The 17,913-nt window shown below is 41.8% G+C and overlaps 1 protein-coding gene across 14 annotated transcripts in view; it reads right to left on the bottom strand.

Annotated features, from left to right (window-relative positions):
* LOC114241927 (bromodomain adjacent to zinc finger domain protein 2A) overlaps nt 1-17,913 on the bottom strand; it is a 122,851-nt gene that overhangs the window by 13,120 nt on the left and 91,818 nt on the right. For all 14 annotated transcript variants that reach the window (XM_028172917.2, XM_089735446.1, XM_089735461.1 and 11 more), the window contains 15 exons: nt 17,331-17,479; nt 15,075-15,191; nt 14,430-14,576; nt 13,372-13,512; nt 11,854-12,031; nt 11,065-11,201; nt 10,027-10,191; nt 9,237-9,373; nt 8,797-8,930; nt 7,519-7,670; nt 6,522-6,710; nt 4,402-5,108; nt 2,883-3,127; nt 1,995-2,124; nt 745-894 (listed from right to left, as the gene is read on the bottom strand). In XM_028172917.2, coding sequence (XP_028028718.2) covers nt 745-894; nt 1,995-2,124; nt 2,883-3,127; nt 4,402-5,108; nt 6,522-6,710; nt 7,519-7,670; nt 8,797-8,930; nt 9,237-9,373; nt 10,027-10,191; nt 11,065-11,201; nt 11,854-12,031; nt 13,372-13,512; nt 14,430-14,576; nt 15,075-15,191; nt 17,331-17,479 — 2,878 coding nt within the window. The remainder of the gene's footprint in view (nt 1-744; nt 895-1,994; nt 2,125-2,882; nt 3,128-4,401; nt 5,109-6,521; nt 6,711-7,518; nt 7,671-8,796; nt 8,931-9,236; nt 9,374-10,026; nt 10,192-11,064; nt 11,202-11,853; nt 12,032-13,371; nt 13,513-14,429; nt 14,577-15,074; nt 15,192-17,330; nt 17,480-17,913) is intronic.

The following is a 17,913-nucleotide window of genomic DNA, read 5'->3' as shown; positions in this document are numbered from 1 at the left end:
TTACTTCAGTTATCTAACTCTCAACACTCTACTAATCCTCATTATTTCCTCCTTGCGTCGTATTCCTCACTGCTGAGGGTCGTAACCACCCTTTTGTATCACCTTCGCACGCACGATCTTTCTCCATCTGGTGGTAGGACCTCTTGCGAGTCCGCGCGGGTAAGTACCACCGCTCTACCTATTTCTACCGTGAGGCAGTAATGCGTTTCGGTTTAAAGGGTGGGGCAGCCGTTGTAACTATACTGAGACCTTAGAACTTATATCTCAAGATGGGTGGCGCATTTACGTTGTAGATCCAGTAACCAATTAACACCAGGTGGGCTGTGAGCTCGTCCACCCATCTAAGCAATAATAATAATAATAATGCGTATATTCCTCAATGTATCTGTCAGTAGATGAATGTCGGTGAAACGTTCCCTTCGTGTGTAAAATTGAATGCTATCGAAAGACAGTTGTACACAATGCATCCGTGCACCAGTGTCAAAGACTTAAGGGGAGTAAAATATGGGGATTTTTATCGACAAATCACTATCCCAATTTGTGTTATTTATTTAAGTTTTTAAGGGTCACATATTTAAACCATCAAAACTTTTGATCTACCTTACTTATGGCTTTGATGTAAGATTTATGGTTATGGGAAGGTATGGGAAGGTATGGGAAGTCAGTAGTGGTGCATTCACGATGTAACAATTTTTTCATTCAAATAAAATATATTCATTATCATGCAAAGTAAATGTAACGTACCATTTGCAATAGATTCAGATCGACCCGTCTCGCGGTGAGCGCGCAGTACGACGAGGGCGAGTCGGGTGGCGGGTACCCGGCGGAGTGCTCACCCGGGTCCTCGCTACCCGGGTCCAAATCGACCGGGACATCGCCCAGGTCTATGTGCAGCTGCGGAATAACATCGATTAGAATATATGAGTCGTCTATTATCAAAGGTGGCAATCTGTGCATTTGGACAAAAAAATGTTATTGATATGTCGATACAGATTGATTTGAATATAATCGTCTCCTTCAAAGAATACGGTTCAAAACCTGCATTAAATAAAGGTTAATACTTAACCTGTTATTTATCTAAGATGTCGTTCAGAAGAGTTTTGTGACTGCCAATGGAATACAAAGTCAATAATTCGTTTTTCTGATTTACCAATAATTGTCCAAAAGTCACATTGCCGGCTTTGATAATAGTCGACTCATATGGGGTACGTCTATATATATATATAAATGAATTGCTGTTCGTTAGTCTCGCTAAAACTCGAGAACGACTGGACCGATTTGGCTAATTTTGATCTTTTGAAATATTTGTGGAAGTCCAGAGAAGCTTTAAAAGGTTTAAACAAATATGAAAATGCTCGGAATTAAATAAAAATAACAATTTTGTTATCCTTTTGATGTTTTGACGGGGGACCCGTCGGACAGATTCCTTTCGTTTGTTTTAAGTTTATTTTATACAAACGTTTAGGTCTTTTATTCATCGATTGTGTCGTTGTGGCGACTCACTTACTCGCCACTACTTGGGCAACCGCCTTACAATTCAACAAAATCGCTGTCGCCTATGAATTCAGGCAATCATTTATTTTTGTTGTTCAACACTTCGGCAATCTTGAAAACTGCGGGCAGTACACATCGATATTCGCTGTGCTACCCATCGTTCGTGTCAGTGCTTTACTGCTCCTATATGTTATTTCTTTATCGTGCCACTTCTGTCATAGTTTGTTTGTGAATATTGCTATCTTCAACAAACTATTCAAAGCAGTACATATTTATATTCACTGTGTAAACCATCCTTCGTGTCAGCGCCTACCTAATACAGTTAGGAGCAGAACTAATACAACTACTTCTACAAGGCGCTACGAAGTCTGCCGGGTCAGCTAGTTTATAATACATTTGGTAAAATTGTAATGATTTTTACTATCATAGAGTACTTCATAGTGAGCCGCTGTCTCCTGGGCCATACTTTTGGTAGATTCGGTAAAAATAACTCAGCGTACCTTGTTGTTGGCGGTCGGTAGGTGGTTGACGAAGGACGCGTGCAGCTCCCGTTCTCGAACTCCTCGCGGATGGAGAGCCTCCATCAGCGCCCTCAGCTGCTCGGAGTCCGTGATCCGCCACCAGCCGTGCCTGGCACGTTCAATCTCAATGACTACACGTTAACTTCGACTTAAGATGAATAGTCGCTAACATTGGCAATGCCTTGTTAATAATAATAAAAGTACTCTGCTGGGTCAAGGGCCTGGAGGAAAGAGCAGTCATCCTAGATACGGTGTGGTTCGTGGGAGGTCTCACTCTGGAGCCCTATTTACCGGCGGCTTCATAGACACCACTACCAGCGGTAATCTGTTTTTGTGTGTTATTTTGGTTTTTACTACTATTCTAATTCTTCTAACTAAGAATATTCTAATAACCAAAGATAATAAATATTAATTATATTTCTCTCTGTTTCAATAATACTAGCCTAAATATACTAGTATAAATAGTTTCAATAATAATCTATATATATAAAAATGAATTGCTGTTCGTTAGTCTCGCTAAAACTCGAGAACGGCTGGACCGATTTGGCTAATTTTGGTCTTGAATTATTCGTGGAAGTCCAGAGAAGGTTTGAAAGGTGAGAAAATATAAAAAAGCTCGGAATTATATAAAAAGAAACATTTTTTTTTTCCTTTGATGTGCCCCCTTGAAGTGTTTATTATTTATCGATTGAGGCACTACAAAGTCTGCCAGGTTATTTAGTAGTTCACAATGATAAGTCACAAACACGGATTACGTCACAAATCAAAACCCGCGAATTTCTAATTTGCGTATTTACTGGTGGTAGGACCTCTTGTGAGTCCGCGCGAGTTCATTTATCACATTAGTTAGAAGCAGGGTCGGGGTACCTGAGCTCCCTGGTCACGAAGTTCCCGCTGATCTTCTTGGGCAGTCCGTATATCTTGCAGTAGTCGAGCTGCTCGAGCTCGTCGGGCGACATCTGTATGGGCGGCGGGCTGTCGCACGTGACGTAGGTGGACAGCGCGTTGAAGTTGAGCAGGCCGAGGCTGGTGAGGCTGCTCGCCTTGGCGCGCTGGGCCGCCGCGTCAAGCTTCAGCCTGTCCGCTTGGAGCTCCTTCTCTAAGTCGTTCTCCTAAACAGATAATTGCCACTACACGTGAAGCGTTTAAGACGAGGGTTCGAGAACTGTTTCTCAGAGAGTTAGTTAGCAGAGTCATCTAATTGATAATATTTGCTTATATATTATATATGTTTTTATATGTATATGTATATATTTAAGTACGAGTATTTGTATCTATAAATATTATGTATGTTATATTATATACACATATGTTTAAGTAATATCACCTTCACACTACACCTACCAAGCTTCATCTCTGCACTCCTCTAAGGTAGACTGTTAGAAAATGCCTATGGCATTAAGTCCGCCTTTATACTTTCTAGTATATGAAGTTATAAATAAATAAATAATTGAGATTTAGTCATTCTAATTGAAGTGACATATATTATGATCAGTGATCGGAGTAGGTAGATTGATTTTATATACTTGCGTCAGGATAATATTATAATGTGGACATGCCATTTTATCCATAATAATTATTTTTTTAATTTGAAAATATTATTTTTAATCCTCATCGAATACAATTTCTATATTTATGAGATAAAGTAACAAAAAGCCCTGTCTAAGTTTTGTCTCATACTGACAAGCGTCATTTCTAATTCAACAGAAAACGACAAAATACCGTATTTTTGTATAAAATAAAATATGGATTTCTTTTACCAGCTAGCACTGGTAGCGTGGATTAATATTATTAATATGTTTTTCACCTTAAACACAGATTCATGCTAATTTAAAAATTCCGGAACAAATATCACAATAAATATGAAGTTCCGGTATTTTGGAGGCATATTTTTTTTTATTGCTTACATGGGTGGACGAGCTCACAGCCCACCTGGTGTTAAGTGGTTACTGGAGCCCATAGACATCTACAACGTAAATGCGCCACCCACCTTGAGATATTAGTTCTAAGGTTTCAAGTATAGTTACAACGGCTGCCCCGCCCTTCAAACCGAAACGCATTACTGCTTCACGGCAGAAGCAGCCAGGGTGGTGGAACCTACCCGCGCGAACTCTCAAAAGGTCATACCACCAGTAAAAATATCCATATTATCTTCCGCGTTTGTCGTCAACGACCTTAAATCAATCTACCTACTCCTCTAATTATGATAGATGTTTTTATTTTTTTTATTACTTAGATGGGTGGACGAACTCACAGCTCACCTGGCGTTAAGTGGTTACTGGAGCCCATAGATATCTACAACGTAAATGCGCCACCCACTTTGAGACATAAGTTCTAAGGACTCAGGTATAGTTACGATTCTAAAGAAGTTTCACTTCAAAAGTACCTGTTCTTTGTTCTCGTCCTCATCCATTGCCGCGTCCCCGGCCAGACTGGCCTCCATCACGTCTGGGTGGAGGCCGGACATGGTGAGGCTGCTGTCGGCGCACACGCTGGGCGGGGGCACCTGCACGCTGGTCACCATGCTGTTGAGCGTGAAGAGGCTGGGGTCGCGCAGCAGATGCAGGTTGTTGGAGACGTCCCACTTGTGTCCCTGCGCCACCGCCACCTCGGCGCACGTGTGCTCGTTGTCGCAGTACGCCACGTCGTCTCCATCATTGATGCTGTTCAAGAATGAACTCTCGTGCCTTAGTATCGAGAACCATTTTCCTTCTAAGATCTTCGAGTGGAGGTACGCCTGAGCGCTGTCAGGTTCGGTGGTCTCCGACTTGAGGCTCTCCTGTTTGATCTCCTCGGCTTTTTTGGCGGCGTCAAGCTGTGACGATACGGCTTCGGCCATTTTACGAAGCTCCTCCAGGTTGTTGACGAGCTGGTCCTTCGTGTCTTGTTCTGGAGTTTCGACCTTGACGTTCTCCACCTTGACGATCTCCTGGGGCCGGTCGGCGGGTTCGGCCTGGGCGGCGTACAGCGGCTTGTGGGTCGGCTTCTGGACGAGGAAGGCGGTCGGTATGGAGTCCTCGATGTCCAGCATGTCCTGACCCTCGCTGTTCTGTTTGTGCTGAATGAACTTCTCCTCCATTTTTATTGACGAGCCTGCGGATTATAGTACTAGGTTACGTTTCGTTGGCCTAAAGAATCGTAAAAATCGTAAATAGATTATGCGCGTTTTGGTTTCGGTATTTAGAATTTAAATTTATTTTTCGTTTACCGAGTTTCAACTTTGTATTCTCGCAGAGTTGCTCGGTTGCTCGGTTTATTTACAGTCGCTGTGTTAATAATATATAAATTAGTACATTTTTCCGAAATCTCAGCGTGTAGACTAAAATTATTAAATCAATTACAAAAAGAAAACTTAAATCTCATCATACTTTCGAATCTCAAATTGAGATGATGAAATATTTCGGACTCTTAGACAATCTTTAATATGACCACCATTTTACTGATATTATATTTCATCTCATATCATTTCATTTAATTTCATCCTAGTTGATTAATGTCTCAAATTAATCATTTTCACTCCATATTATCATTTTTTCATAAAATGAAGATTATACATTAAAACAAGACATGGCCTCAAGGTCTTAGTTACCAGATCATAAAATTTAAAAAAAAAAACGAAATAACACGGATGTATTACTCATGAGCACACTTGTCGTACGTGGTGTGCAATAATCGCTCTTGTATACATGTAGATAAAGTTTGCAAACAAAATCTGTACCTAACCTCAAAACACGGATGTATTACTCATGAGTAGCAGTGGGCTGTAGCGGCATTTTCGGTTAGCGAAACGAAACTAGCTGTCAAATGTCAATAGCGGCTTATGAAACGCGCTAATTCAGTAGCGAGCAATAGCGGGTTTTGTTTAGCAATAAATTAATATTTCAGTAATTACGACTTTATTTGTAATTTATCTATAAGGATAGGATAATTATGTTAGCTTTACTTCTTTAAAGATTTCGTATCGTACTTTATAATAGATGTTTACAAGGTCTATAATCTTAATATATATTAAACAACGATACATACACTTTATATTTTGAACTATTCAATTGATAATTAATCTTAAAACTTAGCGCCTCGTTTTTAATAAACTTTGTCGCTAAACACGCGACTCGTAAATAACTGGTTCGAGGCCACAAAATTCGACTTCAACTTGCACTCATAATTTAATTTTTTATTAAGAGTTTTAAGGGCTAAAGTCAAAGGGCGAATGCATCTCAGTCGTGTGCGTGAAAGAGACAAAATGATGATTGTCTATTTCGAAGTTAAACGAATATTGCCGAACGTTGTGTGATTTGTGTTCGTGATCGGTGACGTGATTGAGGTGGTAGATGTTAGCAGGTTAACGGCGAAACTAGCTAACAGCTATTTTGTCTATGGATAGTTTCAATAACCATTTACGTTGCGCAACGACCATGCCTACTCATGAGCACACGCCGTATGTAATGTGCAATAATCGCTCTTGTATACATGTAGATAAGGTTTGCAAATGAAATCTGTACCTACCCTCAACCTTACAGGCGCCATGTTTGACGTTCGGCTCGTACTTGATGATCTGGGTGTGGTCGCTGAGGTTGAGTTCGGACTTGATGTTTTTCAGTTCCAATTGCGATTTGAGAGCTTCCGCTTGAGTCTCGGTGTCGTCTGGTCTGATGTCTCCCTCCTCCGGCGGCGACTCAATCTTCTCTTTCACCTCTAATAATTTTAAAGTTTTAAAATTATGATGACGTATTAAACGGTAGGCAGCGGCTTGGCTCTGCCCCTGGCATGGTTGAAGTCCATGGGCGACCGTAACCACTCACCACCAGGTGGGCCGTATGCTCGTCTGCCTACAAGGGCAATAAAAAAAAAAGAGCATATTACATATATTGCAAGGAGTTACTTGATTTACTTTTTGATATCTTGAAAGTTTACGAAAAATACGTAAAGATTTTTTAATAAATTAACTAATTAAAAAAAAATGTTTACATATTCGACGCTTGAAAGGCAAACGTGACTAAGCGACAATAACTGCTTTGTACATAAATGATAGGCAATAACCATATTCGATGCGCAAAAAATATATATTTCTAGGTCTATTAAAATCATTTCAATCCTACAGCTAGATTCGTTAAAATAGATTTTGTTTTCAGGTAAATCCACTTTAAATTAGTCTACTGTAAAGTTCACGCATTGTCGCTTAGTCACGTTTGCCTTTCAAGCGTCGATATGTACTATCAGAATTACTTATGAATTTAAGACCTAATAATATATGAAACGGTCAGCGCAAAAGTGGCCTAAGCTTACCATAGTTATTATGGAGCAATGAAGTTTAAGTTTTCATGAATTTGAATTTGAGTAGACTAAAAAACAATACGCGCCAAAATAATGTTTACAAAGCTATCTGTTATCTGTGAGTGAAACTATGAATAAATTGAAATATACATAATAATATAAGCATGATGATGAAAAATTGTGGGTTAGGCCACTTCTGCGCTGACGGCCTCATATTGTTCAAACAAACCTTTCTTTTTCGCAATAGACATCTCATCTTTATCTCTAGCGAGGTTGTTTTCGAGGGTCTCATGGTACATTAAGATCTCAGGCTGCGCAGACTCCATCCCTTCAACGAAGATGCCGCCGGCTTTACCCAGGGACCAGTAGCGACGCCAGTACCTGCGGACCGCGATCTAATATAATTGGAGCAACTTGCGAAGCACACGTCGTAGATTGTGCTCCTTAAGACTAAGATAATAAAATCGAAACTCGATAAATTTACTAAAAGTTGTATGTGTAGTTTTTCGCGGTAATGAAAATTTTATGAATAAAAAGTAGCCCATGTCACTGTATTGACCAAAATAATTGTAAATAGACACGCTTTAACAAAAACCGACTTCAAATAGTAAAAAAAAGAATATTCCAACACAAATTAATATACACTAAAAACAATAATCATCGAAATCGGTTGGCGTGATATTGAGTTATTGAGTTATTCATCTACTTGTCGCGCACGTACTTAATGAACATTTAAGACTTATATGGTTTTCTCGTGGATACCATTCTCAGAACTGGACTAAATTGAAATGGGACCACACGGGAAGCATCACCTTTCTAATAAAAAAAAGAATCATCAAAATCGATTCGCCTAGTCAAAAGTTATGAGGTAAAAAACATTAACAAAAACAAACAGTCGAATTGAGAACCTCCTCCTTTTTTGAAGTCGGTTAAAAATCATGTCGATCCGACGTGTCGACGTGAAAGTAAGACAAACAAACACACTTTCACATTTATAATATTATCAATTACAAGTATAAATACGTATATAGTCCGGTTACACGACCCAAATAGCACTAAGCGACTACTGGGGCCCATAGACATCATGACGTGTATGCTGTCACTCATCCTGAGACATGAGGTCTGCACCTCAACAGCACAGTGGCCGTAGACCCACTCTGCGAACCGGAAGGCGTTACTTTTTTTGTTTTTTTCTTCCTACCTAAGCTGAGAGCCTTGAGAGGCTATATCAGCGTAGCCCTAACTAGTAGGTGAGCTCACGGGGCTCAAACCTGACGACGTTGCTAACACGAACCCTAGCAAGAGCAGTGCTTCGCAGAATCTACCAGCGGATCGGAAACGCGACCCACTGAGATAATCCGGCGAGAAGCTCAGTGGGCTGTGTCTGGGGGTATGGCGTTACGTCTCGCGTATGAAGCCGTCAAGGTTTCGACTTAGTATTTTAGTGTTTGAGGTCTATGTCTGTTCCGGTCTGGTGGTCCAGCCCGACAGTAGCAGCGTTCCCCACCGGTCCTGTCCGTAGCAAGTAGCGCGGAGTGCGTGCGAGCCGGCCTGAAGCTGCTGCAGCTGTTGTTCCGACTGCCTTAGAAGCTTCTCGAGCTTTCTCGAAAGTTCTTCAGCTGATAAATTCTTGTCTTCGTCCTGTCAAACATCGTTATATGTATATTATTACTGGTGGCAGGACGTCTTGAGTCCGCGCGGGTGGGTACCACCGACCTGCCTATTTCTGCCGTGAAGCAGTAATGCGTTTCGCTTTGAAGGGTGGGGCAGCCGTTGTAACTATACTTGAGATCTTAGAACTTATATCTCAAGGTGGGTGACGCATTTACGTTGTACATATTTATGGGCTCCAGTAACCACTTAACACCAGGTGAGCTGTGAGCTCGTCGACCCATCTAAGCATTAAAAAAAAAATTTGTTAGTCAGGGTGCGGCAGTGGAGCCCCACCTCGTCGTGCTGCGCGCCGTCGCTCTCCGGGTCGCTGAGCACGTCGTCGCCCAGCACGCTGTCCTTGTCCAGCTTGGACGCGTCGCCGCCGCCGCACTCGTCCTTGTTGTTGTTCAGCAGCTCCTTGCTCTTCACGCCTGCGGACCAGAGTAGACTTAGACCAACCTAACACAACTGTGGCGGGTAGCCATCATACAACGCATGATCTTTGACAGATGCCTGAATCTCGCTTACGACATTTTCAAGACAAGCCTGCATATATACAAGTTCCGAACAACATTCGGACGGTCAGTGCAAGATCTTCCCTTTTCAGTGGGTCGCGTTTCCGATCCGGTGGTAGATTCTGCGAAGCACTGCTCTTGCTAGGGTTCGTGTTAGCAACGTCATCAGGTTTGAGCCCCGTGAGCTCACCTACTAATTAAGGATACCTCTCAAGGCTATCAGCTAAGAAAAAAATAAATAAATTATGTCAACACTACCTTTTCACTGGTAGCTTAATGAGCCAATCCGGTTACACCCGGACGGGTAGATGAGCTCACGGGCTCAACCTAAGAGAATTTGCTAACACTAGCCCTAGCAAGAGCCGTGCTTCGCTGAAACTACCACCGGATCGGAATCGCGACCCACTGAAAGGACCCGGCCAAAAACTCAGAGGGCTGTGTCTATGAATTAGGCCGCGTTCAACAGCGATGAAGGACACACTATGGCGGATTCGACAAACGCGATGCTAACTTCGACAAACCGTCATATTTATACTAAAACGAACTGGATTTGTTATGCAATTCTGTACCGTTGGACAAGTCCTTTAAAGGCGACAATTCCTTGTCGCTCTCTTCAACGTGCTGGGGTTCTTTGTAAGGTGAAGGCGAGTCGGTCTTGTCGTCGGCTTCGGGAGTCAACGCATGCTCCTTCGGTTGCTTCTTCGGAGTTTCTGGTTTCTCGTGCATCTGTTGGTCTGTAACAATTAAGCATATGAATATGTGTTCTTGAATTTTCGACAAGCAAATTTAGTAATTCAAAAGCACCGTTAGTGGATCGGGAGGATCCGAAATGACGTGTTTTGGGCGACGTCGACTGTAGTTTCCGGCGGTCACGATGAGGGGATTCTCGTGTCGTGCCGCTTTATCGAAGTGGCGCACTGATGCCGACTGTAGATACTTACTGATTGACTCTAGGTCCAGGTCGTCGTGCATGTCGATGTTCCTGACGAACCACGGGGAGGAGTAATTCATATAAAACCGCAGACACACAGTCTTTTGTACGTTTTTATTGGACACATACTTCTTTAGCTTTCTAAGTGATAACCTTTTTATTAGCTACATAAGAATGATATCGTTTTGTATTGCCCGAATGTTAATTGTGAATGAAAGTGTGAATGCTATTATCGATCGAATATCGAGTACGGTTGTCCGGAAGACATCGTCTGTAGCGAGTGCCATTCTGTAGGATTTTTGAACTGTTATTTAGTTTTATTTTTTATTTTTTTTATTGCCTTTGTAGGCAGACGGGCATACGGCCCACCTGATGGTGAGTGGTTACCGTCGCCCATGGACTTCAGCAATGCCAGGGGCAGAGCCAAGCCGCTGCCTACCGCTTAATACTCTCCACAAGCCTCGTTTGAAGAAGGACATGTCATAGCGCTCGGGAAACACCTGAAAGTTTAAAGTTTTAGTGCTGAAAGTGGGACACTTTTTCAAGATTCTCCCATATGAGACGGTTCTCCTTACCTCTACCCTCCATAGTTGTGTGATGGCTACCGCCACAGCGATATATACATGTATACAGTGAGCAAATATTAGACAGTTTGCCTGCAGTACAGACGGGCTACCTTCGTCGTGCGAGTGCGGGGAAGCTCTCGTGTTGCCGGAGCTTTCCTCCACGAGCCGCTGCATCCGCTCCAGCGCGAGAGCTTGCTGCTTCTCCGACTGCTCGGCGCGCAGCTTCCGCTGGTGTAGCACGCGGACTCTGAAACGTACCCGGTTAGTTTTTTTTTATTGCTCAGACGGGTGGACGATGTCACAACCCACCTGGTGTTAAGTGGTCACTGGAAACCATAGACATCTATAACGTAAATGAGCCACCGCCTTGAGATATAAGTTCTAAGGTCTCAATATAGTTACAACGGATGCCCCGCCCTTTAAACCGAAACGTATTACTGCTTCACTGCGGAATTAGGCAGGGTACCTACCCGTGAGGACTCACAAGAGGTCCTACCACCAGTACAATGATATATGATATATAATATGTGCAAGAATCGTTGGTAGTCAGAGAATATACAACACTAAGCTCTCATTATATTAATAGATAGCATTTAAATTCAATTCCATTTAATATGGATATCCCAATATACTAGATTCGGTGTCTGATTCTCTGACATTAAACATCTCTCATTTTAGTGTTCTATAGAACATATTTATATAAATTTTTTTATTGCTGTTTTGGGTAGAAAAGGTCACAGCCCACCTGGTGTTAAGACCTTCCTACCGCCTTCACAGCGAAACGCATTACTGCTTCGCGGCAGAAATAGGCAGGAGGGTAGTACCTACATGCGCGGACTCACGAGAGATCCTACCACCAGTAACTCCTGTCCACTCCTCCCATGAACAGCTAGACTTACTTCCTGATCTTCATATCCATGAGGTACCGTTCCTTCTTCAGCTGCGTGAGATGTTCCAGGGAGCCGTCGATCTGCCGCAGCACGGCCTTGTTCTGAAGCAGCTCGTTGCAGAGGAAGGCAAGGATCTTCGCCTTCACCGTAGCGTTGAGGGCGACGAAGGGCTTGTCGCGAAGGGCCTCTGCATAACGAGTCCTATACTTCACTAATGCACTTGAGTTGCGTGTGGAGTGTGGTGTGAGAACTACCGGTTTATACCACGAGGAAACCTCACCCTCCGGTTTGGAAAACAGACGTCATTATAACGTTAAGAAAACGTGAGGGGACTTTGAGAAAAGTGGAGGTACCTGTTGGTGTTAAGTGGTTACCAGAGCCCATAGACATGTACAACGTAAGCCACCATTCACCTTGAGATATAAGTTCTAAGGTCTCAGTATAGTTACAACGGCTGCCGCACCCTTCAAACCGAAACGCATTGCTGCTTCACTACAAAAATAGGCAGGGTGGTGGTACCTACCCTTGCGGGCTCACAAGACGTAGTACTACAAGTAAACAAAACCTTACCCTCGTACTGATGAATTTTCACACTAGTTATACACTGGTGCGCTTAGAGCGAGCTTTTTAACGTTCTCTATAGCGTAAAAGTTAACTCAATTCTGTATGGAGTTGGAACGTGTTGCCAACGTTTGCCGCTAGGGGCGCTGTTTCAACTGCACACAAATCTGAGTTAACGTTTACGCCATCGAGAACGTTAGTAACGAACACACTGAATAGCAAATGGAGTGTATTAAATGACGCCCAAGTAGTGTCAAGAAATCGATGTTTTTCATACAACTTTTTTTTTTTTTTTTTATTGCTTAGATGGTTGGACGAGCTCACAGCCCACCTGGTGTTAAGTGGTTACTGGAGCCCATAGACATCTACAACGTAAATGCGCCTCCCACCTTGAGATATAAGTTCTAAGGTCTCAGTATAGTTACAACGGCTACCCCACCCTTCAAACCGAAACGCATTATTGCTTCACGGCAGAAATAGGCAGGGCGGTGGTACCTACCCGTGCGGACTCACTATAGGTCCTACCACCAGTGAAAAATATACAACTAGCGGAACGCGACCCGTATTGACAGCGAGGCTCGTAAGTGCTCAAGACTGCTCACTAGCGCCCTCTCGACGTTCTCAGTATAGTTACAACGGCTGCCCCACCCTTCAAACCGAAACGCATTACTGCTTCACGGCAGAAATAGGTGGGGTGGGACCTACCCGTGGGGACTCACAAGAGGTCCTACCCCCAGAAAACCTGCCTAAACTATAATGTGCCCGCTTAAAGTGAACCTGCATAAATCGTACTATCTTTAGCTATAGTTGACAACAATGTTTAAGTAGTGTCTATGGATTGTGTTTATCGTTTATAGTGTCAAGAAATCGATGTTTTTCATACAACTAACGACCCGTATTGATAGCGGGGTAAGTGCTCACGACTGCTCACTAGCGCCCTCTCAACGTATTAGGTATGGAACGAACCGGATAGTTTGTAGGTGCCGTTGTTGTGCAGATGCTCGTAGTAGGCGGCGTTGCGCGTGGTGGCGCTGGTGTGCACCATCTCGGCATCGGTCTGGTGGTGGTCCGCCACGCGACGCTCGCGCTCCCTCTCCGCCGTCAGACCTGATCGCGATCACACTTGTATTAACATTTCTTGAATCGCCTTAAGTGGTCACCGTCGGCAATGCCAAGGGCAGAGCCAAGTCGATGCCTACCATGAAGTAAGTAAAGATCTTTGGAAACGCACTGTGGATGAACTCTGCTCCGATGGCGGGAGGTGTGATGATAAAAAAAAGGAGATGAGGGTATCATCTCGAATAATTCCTCAGAGCATTCCCCATGGAACATACGGTACAAAACACAGAGAGAACCGTCCCTCTGTAGACCCATAGGTTCCAAGCGATCCGCGAAAATAACGATCCGAACATGTATTGGTAATCGTTTTCACATGACGATGGCTAGACAAGCTCACGGCTCATCTGGTAATTAGCGATTACCGGACCTGACGTCACGACGTAAATGAGATCGGAGTCTTCATTATACTAACCATTGTGCCCCTCGATGTCACACAAATATCACTAATCAGAATGTTCTTAAAATTCTATTCTATGACTGATAGTTCAATAGTCCATGTCGGACAGATAAGGCCGACGTTGTGATAACTCTTCAGTAGATTCTAAACCGAAGCAGGAGTTAAATTTTATTATAATAATAACTAATATTTACCCGCGGTTTCACTCATAGAATGGTTTCCTGTGAGAATGCAGTATGTCAATCTCCTGACCTTATTACCTTAAAAAATCATGCCAATCCGACGTTTTGATGTGAAAAAAAGACAAACAGTTTCACATATTTTATGATATTAATATGGTAATATGGCAATCAAATCTAATATTGAGATTTAAGATGAAAGTATTATTAACAAAAACGTAATTAATTATTCATGTAGGTATATAGTTATATTTATTTTCGAACCTAACAATAATGTTTATTTCAAGTGTTCTTTATCGTAGAAGAGAAAAATACATGATGTTCCTCACCTGTCAACGCCTTGACCTCTCCGGTAGCGTTGGCATACAAATATATCCGGAGCACTTCGCTCAGGTTGTGAGGAGTTATGTCGCCCATCCGGATGGCGTGACCGAGCAGCGTGGTGTGCCGTCCCGGGTGGGGTATGCCCGGGTCCTCTGCCAAGAAACAATAGAGTACATCTTCCCTTTGCTGTAGGTAGGGTCGGCATAACAATTATGTTTTTTTTATATTTTTCAATGTCATTCCTTCATTGAAGTCATTCGTGAATATGTTAAGTACGTATTTCATTAAAAAATTGGTTTAATTGGTACCTGTCTGCGGGATTCGAACAGACGATGACATTAAATTTTCCTTACACCTCATATCATTGAGTCGCCCGGTCATCGTCCTCGTCGAACCCGTCGCTTGCGACAAAGGGCTCGACGAGTAAGTTAACCCTCAGACCCAGCCCACTGAGTTTCTCGCCGGATCTTCTCAGTGGGTCGCGTTTCCGATCTGGTGGTAGATTCTGCGAAGCTCTTGCTAGGGTTCGTGTTAGCAACGTCGTCAGGTTTGAGCTACGTAAGCTCATCTACTAGCCCGGTGACTGATATGGTCTCTCTAGACCATCAGCTTAGGTAGGAAGTCATATATTACAAAGTACACATATTTACCGATAGCGGTGATGAGAAGCTGCGTTAACACTTGAATCAGTTCCTCTTCAGCATCAGCGTTACAGTTCGGGAGGAGTGCCGCTTGTAACGTGCTCAGAGTCGGCATACAGTCCAGATCTGATTAAAAAATTACATGGGTCAGTTGGTGTTAAGTGGTTACCGGAGCCCATAGACATCTGCAACGTAAATGCGCCACCCACCTTGAGATATCAGTTCTAAGATCTCAGTATAGTTACAACGGCTGCCCCGCCCTTCAAACCGAAACGCATTACTGCTTCACGGCAGAAATAGGCAGGGTGGTGGTACCTACCCGTGTGGACTCACAAGAGGTCCTACCACCAGTAAAGGTACAAGATGTTTGATATAATACAAAATAACATGAAATTATTCTTCTCTTGCACTCGTGGACATTAGCTCAGGTGTTTGTGCGCTTCACAAGACGTATATATATATATATATATAAATAACATTAACTACCCACAATATTTACGTGATCGCTTTACCTATGCCCGTCCCTCCATTGCTCCTTGTAGAACCCACATTAAAACTCTCCTCAATTGCCCTGTTCATAAAACACATGCTTACGCAAAATCGTTTTCTGTACAAGCAGTTATACTTTGGAATTCCCTCCCTCCAAGCATACGAGCGTGCAAAACCATAGCAGCATTCAAGAAATCTGTTAAGGAACATTATTTATCCTTACCATCTTAAATAAATTATATATATTTTTATAATGTATTATAATATAAAGTAAGTATATGTGTGTATGTTATATATATGTATGTGTGTGTGTGTGTGTGTGTATTTGTATGTATATATATTGTTTTGTATCTTGTAATATGTATATATTATTATATGTAATGTTTACTGTATGCACTAGGTTTGTGTTCCTAATTCTTCTTTCCTTCTGCGGGTCTACTGGAAGAGATTTCAGCATGAAATAAGTAGTGCCCTTGTACTCTGTATCCTTATTGACGTTTCTTTTCTAACAGCTGTGTGTACAGAATATATTAAATAAATAAATATAAAAAAAATTAAATAAAAATAAAAAAATAAAAAAACTTCAGCAAAACAAGATGAGAATGCAGTTGAAGTCGATTAAATATATACCGTTCAAGTTACTACAAAAACTAATGGTCGGATCTTGATAAATGGGAACCCATGCGATGTAACAGTTTTTAAATCTATATCTATACTAATATTATAAAGAGGAAAGATTTGTTTGTTTGTTTGTTTCGAATAGGCTCCGAAACTACTGGACCGATTTGAAAAATTCTTTTTCCATTAGAAGCCGACATTGTCCCTGATGAACATAGGCTACTTTTTATTTTTTTTTTATTTTTTGTTTTCTTGTGTGTTTTAATGTTTCCGAAGCGAAGCGAGGGCGGGTCGCTAGTAAATAAATAAACCAACAAATTTGGTTCACCTACATAAAAAATTGTGGTAACACTATTGAATCTGTGCTTATATATAGAGCTTTTTTTGTCGCTTTGATGTGTGAACGAGCTTACAGCCCACCTGGTGTTAAGTGTTTACCGGAGCCCATAGACATCTACAACGTAAATGCCGCCACCCAACTTGAGATATGAGTTCTGAGGTCTCAGTATAGTTACAACGACGGCCCTACTCTTCAAACCGCATTACTGCTTCACGGTAGAAATAGGCAGGGTGGTGGTACCTACCCGTGCGGACTCACAAGAGGTCCTACGACCAGTATTGTGTAGTGTGTAGTGTGTAGGGTGATAATGATTAAAGACATGACTAGCAAACCTGTTTATTGTGCTACGACTCGACACATACTAAACTAAATCCGCTACAACACATACAAAACGGAATTGAGATATTAAATAATAATAATAATAATAATTTATTTCTCTCTTAAAGGTACAAGGTACAAATACAAATGGAAATTAACCTAATAATTTATTTTAAGCCTTTGAAAGAGCTGAAGTCTGTACTAGGTTCAAAGACCTGTATCACTGATCTCCAGGCTCCCCCTCCTTCTTAATATAGATTAGGTTAGGTTAAGTCGTGAACAGATGCTGCGTTGAGAGATCATTAGGTGTTATCATTTAAGAAGGTCATTATGCGTGTGCGTGCATGTGCGCGTGTGTGCGTGCGCGTGTGTGGATGTGTGTGTGTGTGTGTGTGTGTGTGTGTGTGTGTGTGTGTGTGTGTGTGTTTAAAAAAAATTATAAATGATGGTAAAGGAAATCTGACAAAAGCAAAGCGATCAAAAGAAAACTGATCACTCACCGAAACCTAAAGTTTGTCCAAAGTTGTGTATGAACTCGTAAACTTGCAGTATGTCTGCCATGGCCTGCCCCGCTAGCTTCAGACCCGGGATTCTGTTTAGGGTCGGCAGTGGCTTCTGGTCTGAGAGAGTCGAGTCTTCTTGAGGTCGCCTGCCGAAAATATTCAGAGTTGAACCATGATAGTACCAATAATTTCACAATAGAAGTTAATCGGGACAATGATAATCGTCTTTTCGTATTAAAAGTGTTTCAATTTCCAAAAATATTCGAAATGGATTTAATATGCGGAATAATTTAGGTATCACCAGTATTTTTCTCATAAATACTGTCAAAAGAGCGTAGTTTAGTTTTAGTTTACCAATGTTTTGACACAAAAAAAATTAATACATAAGTTTATCTTACTTTAAAATACATATAATGTAACTTGTAATAAATAAAATATAAATATTGCGAAGATGATTAATATTAAAAATATCACATTGTTAAACCTTTAAAACGCTCTCCTGTAAAATTAGTAAGTTTTGAGATTATTTATTTATTTATTTATTTATTTATTTATTTAGACACACCAACAGCAATACACA

This window comes from Bombyx mandarina, chromosome 02 (genome assembly GCF_030267445.1).
Source record: "Bombyx mandarina strain Sakado chromosome 02, ASM3026744v2".
Lineage (NCBI taxonomy): Eukaryota > Metazoa > Arthropoda > Insecta > Lepidoptera > Bombycidae > Bombyx > Bombyx mandarina.
This window is presented reverse-complemented; position numbering and strand designations above follow the sequence as displayed.